This window comes from Triticum aestivum, chromosome 3B, assembly GCF_018294505.1.
Source record: "Triticum aestivum cultivar Chinese Spring chromosome 3B, IWGSC CS RefSeq v2.1, whole genome shotgun sequence".
Taxonomy (NCBI): domain Eukaryota; kingdom Viridiplantae; phylum Streptophyta; class Magnoliopsida; order Poales; family Poaceae; genus Triticum; species Triticum aestivum.
In genome coordinates, this window is record NC_057801.1 from 525,289,511 (window position 1) to 525,305,060 (window position 15,550).

At 45.3% G+C, this 15,550-nt stretch overlaps 1 protein-coding gene across 1 annotated transcript in view; it reads left to right on the forward strand.

The window, feature by feature from the left end:
- Positions 1-2,173: 2,173 nt before the first annotated feature.
- LOC123067570 (uncharacterized) overlaps positions 2,174-15,550 on the forward strand; it is an 18,904-nt gene continuing 5,527 nt past the window's right edge. The window contains exons 1-3 of the mRNA XM_044490312.1: positions 2,174-2,413; positions 8,918-9,450; positions 9,523-10,741. Of these exons, the coding sequence (XP_044346247.1) occupies positions 2,174-2,413; positions 8,918-9,450; positions 9,523-10,645 (1,896 nt within the window). The 3' untranslated portion in view covers positions 10,646-10,741. The remainder of the gene's footprint in view (positions 2,414-8,917; positions 9,451-9,522; positions 10,742-15,550) is intronic.

Consider the following 15,550-nt stretch of genomic DNA (forward strand, 5'->3'; position numbering starts at 1 on the left):
TATAAGGTCGGTTGGCGTGTGTCCAATTCAGATCAACTTTCTAAAGCAAGAGTTATACACGACTAAAAGCAGCACCCTACCTGTGTAATTTTCTTGTGACTTAAGAGAGTCAAGATTTGAATCAAAATTTGCTGTGGGCGAAAAAACTATCATACGCCTCTAGCCCAATAAATATGGCTCAAGACTTCCATGGCACAACATCCTCTATTCAACATAGTCCCACCCGTGTCGACGCTTATCCTTCATCCCACTCTTGTCGATAGTGGATGCTTGTCGGCCTAATCACAAAGCATCAGAACATGGTAAATCCCAAGGCGATGAGCTCAGATGCTGTATGGCACACCCGTTATTGAACAGCGCTAACACAATGGAATGTTTAAGACTTTAAAAGCTAATTGAATTGGACTATACAAAACTGATTAATTACAATACGTGGTGAATCGCATTTGTTCTCCTGAGTAGCTCGACCAAAACAGAAATAGAAATAGTTTATTCTGAAAACTATTAGCCATTATTTAGTTCAAGAGATCTGCCAAATATTTAATAGTACATCGGAGATCTGGTATACACAAACTTACGCCCTGGTGAACATGTTTTGTACACCCATTTGTCTTTTGTCTCAGTACTCTTACGGTCTGATATTTACATGCGACCAATAGGCAAAAAAATGTTATCCATGCAACATGAGCACTTTTAATCATTGTACACACATCAGTGTTAAGTAGTGCTAGATGGATATCACCTGCAAAAATTCCCCACCATTAAAAATATCTTCTTTTCTCAAAAATAAAATAAACATATCTACTTTTATAAATGAAACTTCACCAAGCAAACCTGGAGAATCTTAAAAAAACAGCCAATGACTTCACATGGAATCAAACTGCATATGTAAGTGAATGGTTGCCAAAAAAGTGCTAGAACAAACATGTTCAATTGAATTGTTTTCAGCACTGGATCAACTAATGTATTTGTAGACTGAAAAGTAGGAAACATCAGGAAAAACTTCACAAAACTTGCATAGCTACATGAAAACTCGTAGTTTTGTACTTATAGCTAACTGATAAGTATCTTGGTTTGCTTTGTATTGTAGAGTTTTACTTTGACGCATATATAGAAGAACTATGAGGCTTGTTTACTGATTCACATGTCCATGCAAACTTCGCTTGGCCTTCTCTGCTAATGCGGATGCAGTTAGAATTATTTTTGAATGCATAAAATCTGTCAAAGCAAGAAGATATGCATGGTTTTATGATCTGTTCCTCAAGAAGATATGCATGGACAGATATCTTGATAAGCTGAACACAAGTATTGCTGATGCAATATTCAGTCAAAGCGTGTCATCACAAACCAGGGAGAACCATGACTCATGCAAAGTGCTAGCTAGTCTGGTACTCACTTTCATCAACCCATGCCTACTGCTGCAGCTGCATGAACAGCCATCGACATACTCCGTGCTCTTCTATAGGTTAGACATAACACAAGTATTCGATCTGATATTCTAGAATGAGAAGATCGGAAAAGTCTTGACTACTCGAGTAAACAGAGTATCATGGAAAAGGGAAGATAACAATTAGCCCTTCCACTGAATTTTCAAGTTTGTCAGATATGAATAGATATGTCATGCTTCAAATTTACACCAAAAGCTCCATCTGCTTGCAAAGCAATATTGGTTTGTTCATTGCTCTCCGGTGGTTCCGCTTTTTGTAATCTCAATTCATTGTGCTGAAATCATATTCATGAGGGATACTATTCTTGTTTCATTTGCGTCACTCAAGAATGCAGAGATGTGTCTTAGAAATAAATTGAAATTTGATCTGATTCTGTCAGTCAAGAAAGGGAGATTTGGATAGCTACTTCAAGACAATAAACAAATGATTTTAAAATTCTCTTAGTTTCCCTTCGGAAACAATACTCTTAGCGTAAGTATTGGATTCCTAAACAGTAGCTTAGCAGACAATGTTAACGTTTTGACTCAAGTACACGCCATCATATCAGATACATTGAGCAACCTTCAGAACGTGAACCATTAGTGCGCTAACTCTAAACTGAATTTTGGTCATGACTTAGATGGGCAGTCTTGCAAATGAAACTGGGGGTGGGGTTTCTCCCTCCCCTGATCTTCTAAAAACTTAGTAGATGGGGAGATCGCAAGAAAGAAAAGTGAAAAGAGAAAATGGGAATTGCAGAAAAGCCTTACCGGTCAGTGCATGCATCTGATCTTGCGGGTGGTGTGGCGTGCGCCGGCCTCATTTTCACCACCACCAGAGTGCACACCGGCTACAAGCTCATCCGTGCAGCCACTGTCAGTGCCTCATCTCCCGTGCGTGACCCGCGGGAAAGCGTGCTGTCGGCGGCAGTCCCGTCAATGGCCAGCACAGCGTCCGTGGCTAGATCAGCTCGCACGCGGGCCTGCGTGCGTCCGGGCCACTGTCCCGCGCTCGGTAGTACGCATCCCCCCTGGGAAAGCCTCTCCGGTGTTAGCTTGCGTGGGGAGACATGTAGATGTAGGGCAGGCGGTGTCGGCCTCAGCATCCTCTGCGACGACCTAGAACGGAGAAGGGCGCGGGCTCGGCCTTGCAGCGGCGTACACTGACGTGGCGAGGCCTCGTCCTGGCGACACACACACACACCCTCTGGCTGCCCCGCCCTCAACGAAAGGGCGGCCTCCATCCCAGTGTGCAGTGTGCACCGGCCGTCCCAAGCAGCGACGGATGCAGACAATGGTTGGCAGTGCCACACGGCTGAGAGATGGCCTCCGGTGGAGATTTTGGATAGAGGTAATATCACACCGTAAGTCACAGAACTTGCGCTCGATGTTCAGTTTGGTGCTAGAACTTTAAAAATACGGATTTGTGGTCATCTAACTTGACATCACGTGCAAATACGGTCACAAAATACGCATGCGGACATATCAGGGTGTATGGCCTACTTGTCGGTGAGTGATGGCGTTTGGCCAACTGGTTTTTGCACAAAACAACCTTACTATTTTTTATTTGCGGGAAAGGCCAACCACTGTGTAGCAACATATTGATATGAAAATTAACGGAAAGGACCGACCACTGTACAGCATATAGGTACGATAATTAACTAAAATATCAGCGAGCCAGGACTCGAACACACGACCCAAATTAAGGGCACAAGATCCTCAAAAAAAATTTAAGGACACAAGCCACTCTAGCCAACCAACCAACCCTTGACGTTCATATTTCAAGTATGGATAACAAACTGAGATGTATTGAACGTGAAGCTTAAATGACATTTAATTTTTCGTACCTATGAGCAGTGGGTCCTGCCTGTCATTGCACATTGAAAATTAACAGGAAAAAGTGTGGCCCCCAGCTCTCGAACAAACAACCAAAGAGTAGCATACATGACATTCTAGCCGCTACAACCTACACATATACACATCTACGGTGAATAATAATAGTCTTAATGTACTAGAAATATGTAAATACTACGTAAACAATAATTGCAACAATAAAAATAACGTCTAAATATGTGTTATAAATATTGTACATACAAACTATATAACCTACTTTTAAATTTGTTCATGTATTTTAAAAATATTCATATATTTAATTTATGAATTATAAATTTTTGTATCATTTAAAATAAATATTTCCAAAATTAAAATTACAAATATCATTTTAACTTTACAAACATTTCAATAACTGTTCTCGCATTTGTAGAGTTCAACTTTTGTGTAATTTAAAATGTAAACATTGATATGAATGTCCAATCATTTATAATATTGAAATTATATAATTTTTCAAATATAAGTCATGAGTAAACATTATACACAAGTGAATAATTTTGAAAATTTAGTAAATGTTTAAACTCATCATTTTGCATAATTTAAATATAAGCCTCGAGTGTGTTATTTTTCTTGGATTCATTAGACATATTTATTTAATAGAAAAATTCAATGTCGGTTTAACTAAATATTTTTTATATAAATATGCATGTGTATATTTAAATGTTTTTATTTACTAATAATGATCGCTTGTATATATAATATTCTTGGAACATAAATTTGTTAATTACGTTTTACAAATATTTTTAAAAAATAGCAAGTGCAAAATTGGCCGCAGTATCCGCAGAAATAAGCCGGCAATGGCAACCCCCTTCCGAAAGACTCTGTTTTACAGCTCTGTCAAACCGTCTTGATGTGCAATTAGCGAATTAGTATCACTCCCATTGTTTTACGGCTCCACTTGTAAGTACTATGTTGATGGCATTATATTTTATCTTAATGTGTCAACCTACCAAATATGACTTCTGGTCCTACTTAACGGAATCAACTGTAGCAGTACGTGCATCTACATATTTCAGGTTAAGAAAAAGGACCGGTAAAATAGCTTAAATGGGCAGATGTACACCAATTCCTCATAGATGCGGAAAAAATATGTCATTTAAGTTCCACATTCAATAAATCTAAGTTTGCTATCCATACATGAGATGCGAACGTGAAGGGTGGGTTGGCTGGAGTGGCTTGTGTCGTAAACATTGACCGCATGTTAAGTATCTGCTCACCCATTTTTTGTGTTAATTTTTGTACCTATATGCAGCACAACAGTCGGCTTTTTTCGCAAATAAAAAAATGTGAGGATGTTTTGTGCAAAAGTTAGTCAGACGAGCAACATCACTCATTGACAGGTGGGGTCATACACCATGATACGTCCGCATGCGTATTTTGTGACCATATTTGCACGGGGTGTCAAGTTAGGTGACCAAAAATCCGTATTTTTAAAGTTCTAGCACCAAACTGAACATTGACTGCAAGTTCTATGACTTCCGATGATATTACCTCTTTTGGATATAATTTGGAAGGGAGTCCGCCTCTCGCCAGAGATCATCGCCACCGTTCGCTGTCGAGGACGCCTCGCCCCTGCCCTTCCTCCTTCCCCTTCCTTCTGTTCTTCTCTATCTCCTCTTCACCTTGGAAGCTCTCTCTACCTGAAACTGCAGCAGACCATAGGAGCTCAGCAGCCGCTGCTGTCCCTCCGACTCGCCGGAACCGCCCGTCGTCAACCCGATCCGGCTGCCATCCGCTAGATCCATGCCAGGCCATAGAAGCCCATGCCTTGGCCATCACAGTTTCTTGCATCAAGCTGCCGCCGCCGCCCCGCGTTGGCCATCTCACCATTCGGGATTTGTTTGCGATCCGTGTTTGTTTTTCATCCTTGAATCAGGAAGCGATGTTTGGGGTGGACGCGGGGCGCGGGATCCGTATATGACTCTCCATGTAAATTGGACGTGGGCTGTTACCTTCTCTTCTTCTTTTTTAGAAAAGGACGTGGGTTGTTACTTGTAGACTCGTGCGGGCGTGAGTTGTGGCGTGGGAACACCAGAGTTTTCGTCTGCCCTGGTGAAGTTCTCTTGTTTAATAGTAGTGTAGAAGTGTAGACTACGGATTCTTGAAAAACAATTGGAAGCACTCCGAATACATCAAAGCAAGATTTTTATGGGGATCAAAGCCGGGTGTTATAAATGGTGGATCCTATTTGGCACGCGGGTCGCTGCCTACCGACCGCGTGCACCCCACCCCCCCCCCCCACCCCACCCCCAGCACACTTTACGGTGCGTAGGTTTTGGGCTGGCCCAGCTAGTCATCCTGGGTTTTAGAAAGGTTCTATAACCTTCTCAAACCAATTTTCCTTTTTTTCGTTTTTCTTTTTTCCTTTCTCTTTTAATTTTCGTTTTTTCATTTCGCCTTCTATTTTTCTTTTTCCCAAATTCACAAACATTTTCTGAAATCTGGGAACATTTTTTGAAATTGCTGAACATTTATTTAAAGGGCGACGGTACGCGTCGGCCGACGAATAATTAGAAAAGATCCGCTGGCTCGCTGACCATTGGATGTAACGTTAACGGATGTCCGATCTAGGAGTACCCCAAAAGCAGCCATCTCTTTGAATGGGCGTCGTAGAAGGCCCTCCGCAACAGCTAGCTTGTTGCACTCACCCGAGTATGTACTTCTTTATTTTTTGCAACAGAGGTCTTGTTGCAAAAAAAATTCGCAACAAAGGTCTTGTTGCATTTTTTTTTGCAACATGGGTCTTGTTGCAGAAATTTTTCGCAACAAAGGTCTTGTTGCATAATTTATTTATTTATTTATTGCAGCAAAGGTCTTGTTGCCAAAAAATTCGTAACAAAGGTCTTGTTGCAGAAATTTTAAATATCGAATGCAAAAATCCTTTTGCAACAAGAGTCATGTTGCAAATTTTTTTGCAACATAGTTCATGTTGGAGATTTATTTTTTGCAAATAGAGACCATGACTTGAAGGAGATGGTTTTGACGGCAGGCAGAGCCACGGTCGAGCCGGGCGTTGCTGCGAAGCTTGAGGTGGTCACGGGCATGGCCGAGGCTGGCGTTGCTGCAGGAGCTTGAGATGGTGGCGGCCATGGCGAGCGTTGCTGAAGGAGATGGTGGTGGCTGAGGCGGGTGTTTCTGCGCACGGGAAAAGGTTGAGGAAGAGAAAAGATTAGGGAGAGAAAACATGGGTAGTCCAGTAGGCCACGTGTCGCGCAACCAGGACGGCGGACGCGAGCGTGACAATCCGTCGATTGATGTTAATCATTTAAATGCAATTTTTGTCCATGAAAATAAAAAATGTTCATCATATTAATAAATATCCTCGAATGCAAAATTTGTTCATCAATTTCAGGAAAAAACATTAAATTTTGATTTTTTTCGTAAAATACCAAAAATGTTTATCAGAATTGGATTTTGTTCATGAATATTCAAGAAAAATCATAAAAATTATAAAAGATCTTTTTATAAGAAATTATGATATTCTTTTAATTTTGGAACATTGTTGTAAAATTTGTAAACATTTTTTTGTATTAGTGATTTTGTTAAAAAAATACTAAACCTTTTTTTCAAATCCTGAACTTTCTTAATGAAGAAAAAAAAACCAGGGCCGGCGCAAGGTCGTGCATGAGAGGGAGGGGGTGCGCGCTGCCTTCTTTCCCAGCGCGCAGTGTTTTTTAGACGTCCCAGCACGCAGGTTGCTGTATAAAGACCCGTAAGGGCATGTACAATGGTTCTATCTTAACAATGCCACGTAAGATAAATGATGAGGTGGAGGAGAGAGAAATTATAAGAAAAGGCTTGTCTTCTCTTAATTAAGAGAAGGCAAGAGATGATCTCTTAGCACAATATGTCTCACCACGTTTTTAGGAATAACTAGTTATTGAAGATAAGGCTAAGAGATGACCCATTGTAGACATGTTTTTTTTGTCATCTCTAAATAACATGCAAGATTTAAGATAAGACTACCTTATCAACCATTGTACATGCCCTAACGTGCGAAATCACTAATTAAGGAGTACTTCTTGCGGAGATCACTCCAACTTCCCCAGGTTGCGACAAATGGTGCGCTGCATGTGCGCCACTTGTCGCAACCTGGGACTTTTCCCTTTTTTCGTAGATCCATTTATTCAAAACGTCTTATCTCTTAAACCGTGCGTCCAAATCTCAAACCGCTCTCACCATTGGATTCCTCGCGTCGAGATCTTCAAAACTAGATCCCATGTTGATAGGTTTTGACGAACTTTTTTTTTCATGAAAAAACCGGACAAAAAAAACCGACGAAAAAACCGAACCGGAAACACGGCTTTTTTCGTTTCCGAAAGAGGCACGCCCGTGCCTCTGACGAAATCACAACCGCGCCTCTCGCGGAAACAAAATCGTGCCTCTCGCGGAAAAAAAATAAAAAATGCGTTTTTTCTTTTTTCGAAAAAGGCACGCCCGTGCCTCTCGCGAAAGCACAACCGTGCCTCTGGTGGAAGCAAAACCGTGCCTCTACGAAAGAAAAAAAAACAGAAAACACGTTTTTTCCCTTTCTGAAAGAGGCACGCCCGTGCCTCTCGCGGAAGCACAACCGTGGCTCTCGCGGAAACAAAATCGTGCCTCTCACGAAAGAAAAAAAACAAAAAAAAACGTGTTTTTTCCCTTTTCGAAAGATGCACGCACGTGCCTCTCGCGGAAGCAAAACCGTGCCTCTCGCGAAAGAAAAAAACAGAAAACATGTTTTTTTCCGTTTTCAAGAGGCACGGCCGTGCCTCTCGCGAAAACAAAATCGTGACTCTCTCAAAAAAATGCATTTTTTGCGCAAAAAAATATTTTTTTCGAAAAAAAATTGTTGGTCGAAAAGCTAGGGAAGACCGGTAGAAAACCAAAACGGAAAAAAAAGAAAAGAAAACGTGTAAAAAACCGAAAACACGTGCGTAAAAATAAAAAAACAAAATCCGGAGGGAGCGCGACACGTGGCGAATGGCTATGAGCGCGCCAAGTGGCGCTAATCGTTGCGAGGCTTCCGAAGGAGCGCTCGTTAATTAGTTGCTCCGTAACGTGCTATTTGAAGTTACTGAAGTGCCGGCCCGCTGGTGGCGGTAACTGTCTCTCAGGGCCCATCACGTGAAGCGGGTCCATCATTGATTTTTTTTTTCCTTTCTTTCAAACCTGACATGTTTTTTCCTTACTTTCTGAGAATAAAAATCTTTGATTTTGTTTCGGCAACGGGCCCATCTTTGGTATGTGAAAGTCATCGTGGTTTGCAGGTCAATCTCACATTACCACGAAAAGAAGATCACTTGTCGGAGTCGGATCGAGGCAAACGTAGGATAGTCCCACACCGACCAGCAAGGGCGGCACACGAGTCTTTATATACCAGGGCTGGACATCAGAGAGGCCCAGCAACCCAGCAAGGACACCCCCGCCCCACCAATTTCACCTTACCATTTCGGAGCGGAAACCCTCGTCTTCTCCCCGGCGGCGCGCAGTCGTCGGAATGAAAGCCGCCGCCCAATCCCATGCCCCCCCTGTCCGTCGTCCTCCCTCCCGTCGGGCGAAGCAGCCAAGCACCACCTCTCCCCACGAGGGGGACGAAGGCGGAGGAGGAGCCGATAATAGGAGAAGACCATCTCGGCGTGGCGGTACGACGAAGCGAGGAAGAGGGCGGCCTCATCTTCTGCGGCCTTGCTCTCCCCCCAGCCGCCCCCCAATTGGGGGGCGACGCGCGCACGCACAGGGGCGGCAGCAGCAGCGGCAACGCTCACTAGCAGCAGCAGCCAAGATTTGTCATCAAACTCCGCTCAGATCCAAATCGTCTCCCCTCGGGGATGTGACGATGATTCGAATCCAAGAACAAGATCACTTTTTTGCCCCTCAACCTGCGCTCAGATCCAGATCGTCTCCCCTCGGGGATGTGACGATGATTCGAATCCAAGAACAAGATCACTTTTTTGCCCCTCAACCTGCGCTCAGATCCAGATCGTCCCCTCTCGGGGATGTGATGATGATTCGAAGCCAAGGAACAAACATCTGCTGCGCCCTATACTCTCCATCCAGAACCGAGGACTGCGCCCTTGTCGTTCCATCCAGCCGCTCCCAAATTATTATTGTTGGGGGGCAAAACGCTCGCGGACAAACAACAACAACAACTGGTAATGATTATTACTCCCATTCTTCTGTACCCACCGAAATCCCATCAGATCTGATTTTTTTTACCCTCGCAGGAGGGACTGGTCCAATCTAGGCGATGGGCCGGCAGGACTAATCGCCGAGCGCGTCCTCGCATATGACGTCGCCGATTATCTCCGCTTCCGTGCCGTCTGCCGCCCATGGAGGCAGTGTTGCACAGAACCGCGCACCCACAGCGGGCTCGACCGCCGGTTCCATCCCTGGCGGTGGGTCCCGCTCCGCGAACCACTCGCTGCTCCCAACCGCCGTTGCTTCCTAAACTCCTCCACCGGTGAGTGCATCCAACTGGACCTCCCGGAACTCCTTGACCATGAGCTGCTCGCCGTCACCCCTGAGGGCCTCCTAGTTCTGCTTTACGACCACAACCACGTCCGCCTGCTCAACCCGCTCACTCGTCACCTCACAGAGCTACCGCCGCTCACCACGCTGCTTCCCTCTAAAGACCATGACATGCTTTCCCATTTCGACATAGGCAACTTCATAGCGACTGGCTCTGGCATTGCTAGTGATGACTCAACAGTGGTGCTCTGTTTCAATAAGCTCCACACGCTTGGCATGGCCAAGCCCGGCGACGACCACTGGATGTTGCTGGAATACAGAACTGATGGGCTTACAAGAAGGCCGTTAATGTTTGCAGGATGCTTCTACCACGTTAACGTTGATGGTGTCATGGTGCTGCAATTCCGTCCAAACAAGCCACCTCGCCTGGAGGTGGCTGCCAAGTTGAAGATGCATGTCTCCCCAATTTCGGAAAGTATGCACCTCTTCAACAATTGTGGTGAGCTGATGGTCATCCGCCGTGGGATTGTACCATTCACGTCGCGGAATAATTCGGGTTTTCACCATCGGTACAACATGTATCGAGTGAATTTGGATACCGGCACACTATCCCGTGTCAAGAGCTTGAGTGGTGGCGCAGGAAGAGCTTTGTTCTTGGGCATTTATTGCTTTTTCTCGGTGTCTCCAGAGGTTTTCCCCTCTGGCTCCATTAGCGCTGACACCATCTACCCGAGCTTTGACTTTGCCGAGAGAAGATTGTTAAAAATTGGAGCATATCATCTTCCGTATGGACGCATCGAACAACCATCTAGCTTGGTGCAGCGGCCATATACTCTCGTTGACTATCTATCTTTGTCCAATACGGTCGATCATGGGTAGTTTGTCCCATCTCTTTGATAATTTAGCATGCATGGTTATGCAGTATGCACTCTTTGTCCCATTTCGGAGCTGGTAGTAGTATTTGAGTGTTCGTATCACTGGTGGAAAAAGGGCCTTTGGTCGCGGTTCGCAACTGCCATTAGTCGCGGTTGCGCAACCGCGACCGAACGGGCGCGACTAAAGGCCCCACCCTTTAGTCGCGGTTGCTTAAGAACCGCGACTAAAGGCCCGTCCACGTGGGCGCCAGGCGGCCGTCGGGGCGGAGGACCTTTAGTCGCGGTTCTTCTGGCCAACCGCGACTAAAGGCCGCCGTAGGTTTAGGGTTTTAGCCCCCCCTCTAAACCTGTTTTCTGTTTAATTTGTATTGTTTTATTTCTTTTGTGCTTTATTTTAATTTTGAAGGAGTTTCACATATTCTACGGTACTACATACATGCATATGAATGTACAATTTCAAACAAATTTGAAATTAGAACCAAAAAGAATTCAAGAGGAATATACAATATATATTCAATATCATCGGATGACCATATACAATTTTGAACAAGTTTCCATACATAATTTAATGCATATAAAGTTCTACGTCCTCGTAATGGTATTCTCCTTTAGGATGGAGGACTTCCCTCCTGAACCATCCAGCTAGTTCCTCTTGAAGTGGTCGGAAGCGAGCTTCTGGACTAAGCATCATCCGGAGGTTATTCCTCTGAGCATTGATATCACTCCGAACCCGCTCAGAGGTGTATCTCCGGATCATCTCACAGACATAGTATGCACATAGATTGGTCCCCGCTGGCTGAATATCCTCACCATTCTTAGCCTGTGCCCTTTTGAATTCTAGCTCTTTTTTGAATTCACCGACCTTTGTATCTACGAACCGTCTCCAAACCCTACGAGGCAAAGAAAATTAAATGAACAAGAGAGTTATTAGTTACTTGATATTAGGAAATGAACGAAATAGGCCGATCGATATAGAGCGCAAATGAATGAAAATAATTACTTCTGCAACATTCTTCTCATGTCGACCCAAAGCTTTGGATCCTTATTCAAAGAGTCGTGGACGAGACATTCTGAGGTGTCAACTTTAATTACTAGCAGAATCTAGTGGAACCTGCGGAAACGATACATGCACAGTACGTCATGCATAACTCATCGATTAGCCGGCCACATACCATGCATGGAGTAAACAAAAGAGAATGTGCTCAAGACATAAACACTCACCCAAAATGGTAAGGAAATAGAATATCACTTTGAGTTCCTGCTTTGTAAGAAACTGCCACAGGTCTGCCTCCATGTCGGCGGGGTGATGCTCCAACACATATCCATTAACGATGTGTGGGTCAATGAACCCAACATCATGGATGTTCCTTACTCTGCATTCCTTAATCTTCATTCTGCATGTATAATAGCGGACACAACAATATAGTTAGGACATATATATAGTGCAGGCAATATGAACGAGATGGGGTAGAAATAAATCACTTACAGAACGTAGCAACTGATGATAGATTTGTCGAGCTCGCGCAGATTGAAAAGCTGGAACAATTCACTCAGATGAATTTGTACATAGTAATGTTTGAAGTGATGCTCATATCTAACTTCCGCATAAATATATTCTTTGGCGTTTTTATTTTTTATGTAACCCTTGTACCATTTCAGCAGACTTTTCATTTGTGGAGGTAGATCCTCTTCCTGCGCAGGCTCGACGAGAGGCCCATTCTTCACATATGTAATTACTACCTCCTTCACTGGCGCCTCATCAAGGCCTAACAGTTCACGAAGAGTAATACCTAAGTTGGCCGCTTGTTCTCTGGCACTCGTTACAGTCAATCCATGTGCTGTCGCAGCTGCTATGATATCGGGGTCATCCGGACCGGCGGCTTTCACTATAAGCGGGGCAATCGATTGTTTACTTTGTTCCCCGAGTTGGGCAACTCGTTTCCCGCTTTTTTTACTTTCTAATTCCGTTTTCTCGGCCTCCTCCAAGGCTTTGTTCTCATGGTTCTCCGCCCGCTCTTTCTTCTCCTTCAACATGAGTGCCTGCCTACGAAGTTCACGTGCATAGTCGTCAGGCAGATTCTTCGCGGCTTGGGACGGTGTGCTCAAAAATGACTTAGCCCACTTCTTTTGCTCATCAGAAAATACTGGCTTGGGCTCGGGCTCTCTTTTCTTCTTGCAGTCCGCCTTCCATTTCTCATGATCAGCAGCCGCGGCCGCGGCAGTTTCCTCGGCACTACGTTCCCAAGGCCTTGTGGGGAGAGGCTTCAATGATGGCTCCGGTACCTTTGTGGTCTTAGGTAAATAAGGGTCCGGGTTAATAATCCAGGACTGCTTCTGCTTCTTTGCCGGAGGTGGATTGGGGGGCGGCGTCTGATCACCCGCCGGACGAGGACTGGGGGGCGGCGTCTGATCACCCGCCGGACGTTGTGGACTGGGGGGCGTCGGCTGACGTGACGGAGGTGTAGGTGAACCGCCACCACCGTAGGGGGGTGGACTTGTTGTCCTTGGCGCCTCGCCTGGAAACTTGATAAACTTCTTTTGCCATAGAATGAAATGGCGCTTGACATCTCCAAGTCTTTTCTCCCCTTCAGGTGTAGCAATGTCAATCTCCAGGTCCTCAAACCCTTGGACTATGTCCTCCACCGTGACACGAGCATAGCCATCTTGAATGGGGTTGTTGTGGTGGAGTGCTCCAGGTAAACATGATAAAGCACTGCCGATGGCTACCTTCATGGACATTGTTCCCGATAGGATAATACAGATGACATTCTTTCATCTCCTTTATATCGTCCACGGGGTAGCGAGGAGGCTCCGGTGCAGTAATTTCGACCACCAGAGGCTCCGGTGCAGTAATTTCGACCACCAGAGGCTCCGGTGCAGTAATTTCGATCGTCGGTGCATCTGCACCAGCCGGTGGGGCCTCCGTGGAAGCCACACTGCTTCTCCGCTGCTGGCTTCTGAGATCCGCTGGATGATCTTCATGCTGCGCCCGAGCTGCATCTCGTTCGGCTACTAGTACACTCACGGTTTTCTTCATCACATCCATTTCCGATGCCAACCGCGCCACAACATCTGCTTCCCGATCCATCTTTCTCTTCCGGTTTCTGTAACCGTACGGGTCATCGTTCTGGGGGAACCCTATTTTCCACGGAATGTGCCCCATGCCTCGTACACGTCCTCCGTGTTCAGGATTCCCGAGGGCTTTTGTCAACGCGTCGTTCTCTGTGTTGAACTTGATCTTCCCCTCTTGAGCATCCCTCATTGCGTCAATAAGGGCTTGGGTGGGTTTAATTATTTTGCCCCGGTAAACACACTCCCCTGTCTCCGGGTTCAGCGTTCCCCCATGCCCGTACCACCAGCTTTTGGCCCTTGGGTCCCATCCCTCCGTACCTGGACGGATTCCTCGCGCCCTCAGCTTGTTCTCCATCTTCTCCCACCTAGGCTCCCAAAGGCGATACCCTCCTGGCCCCATAATATGATTGTACTCCTTCTTAGCCGCATTTTCCTTATTTTTTTTCGATATTTGAATGAACTGCTCCGATTTCTTTTGCTTCACAAATTCTGGCCAATCATGTTTCAGTTTCTCATATTGTCCTTTGAAATCCGGAGTCTTGTTCTGCTTGACAAAGTCATGGGCTAGATTTTGCTTGAATTTCCGGAATGCGTCGGCCATCTTATGAAGAGCGAACTGTTTGACTAGCCTCCTCCTCTCCTTGTTTTCCTCAATCTTGTTACCCTCCTCATCGAATTTGTTGTATTCCGGAGGTAGAACGAAATGTTCCATAAGCTTCTTGAAGCAATCTTTTTTTGTTCTCTTATCGACAAAAGTGAAACCAGCAATTCATGCCTTCTTTGGCTTATTCCACTCCTGGACGGTGATCGAGACGTTGTCTCTAACAATGGCTCCGCATTGGTTGACAAACTTGGTGGCGTTCTTGCGGGGCTCCAGCGGCCTGCCGGTTGCACTGTCGACAACCTCGATGGTGCATGTTTCTCCTTGTTTCATCGTCTTGGTTGCGCCACGCTTTGACGACGTACTCGATTGTTTCGACGATCCGGCCGAGGGCTAAAATAAGAAAGAGAGTCGCGCGCGTTAGTCCACACATATTTATTCAAATCAGTTAGTTTGTATCACCAGAGGCTCAATGTATATATATATACCTCGGCGCCGGAGGTGGTGGCTACTTCCATTTGAAGATCGTCGTTTATCGACGTTTGTTCGGCATCATCTTGCTGACGGCGCCCTTCATCTTCACCGTCAAGGTTCAGATAAGAAGAGATATCATCTTCTTCTTGTCCGGTCGGCACATATAGAATATCGCCGTTTATGATGCCGAACATATGTGCTTCACCGTCCGGATCATAGTTGTCCATAATCGGGTCAGCTCTATCGTCCGCCATTATGTCAGTCCTGAAAACATGTAGTAAAAACAAATTAATTAAGTGAAGAAGGGGGGCGGTGGCGGTGGCGGTGGCGAAAGGGCGGTGGCAAAAGGAGGGGGCGAGGAAGGGGTGGGAGAGGGTGTCGCGGTAGAGCGCGAGACGGGGCGGCAGACGACGACGTCACGGAGAGGGAGGCAAGGACAACACACATGTATAACCCTCGCCGCCCCCTCTCGATCCCTAAAAAAAACACCGCGCGCATCGCCACCCCCCTCGCCGCCCCCTCTCCGTATATACGTTTTTTTGTTAATTATCAAATTTTACGGTTATTTGTTAAGTTATACGTTTTTTGTTAATTAAGTTATTTTACGGTTATACGTTTTTTGTTAAGTTATTTTACCGTTTTTGTTAAACTAATTAACTAGTTAAAATTAAAAAGAACAAAAAAAAATTCTCTCTCCCTCTCCACGATCTCGCTAGCTCTCTATACGTGGGTGAGAGGGGGCGGCGGGCGACGGCGGGCGGC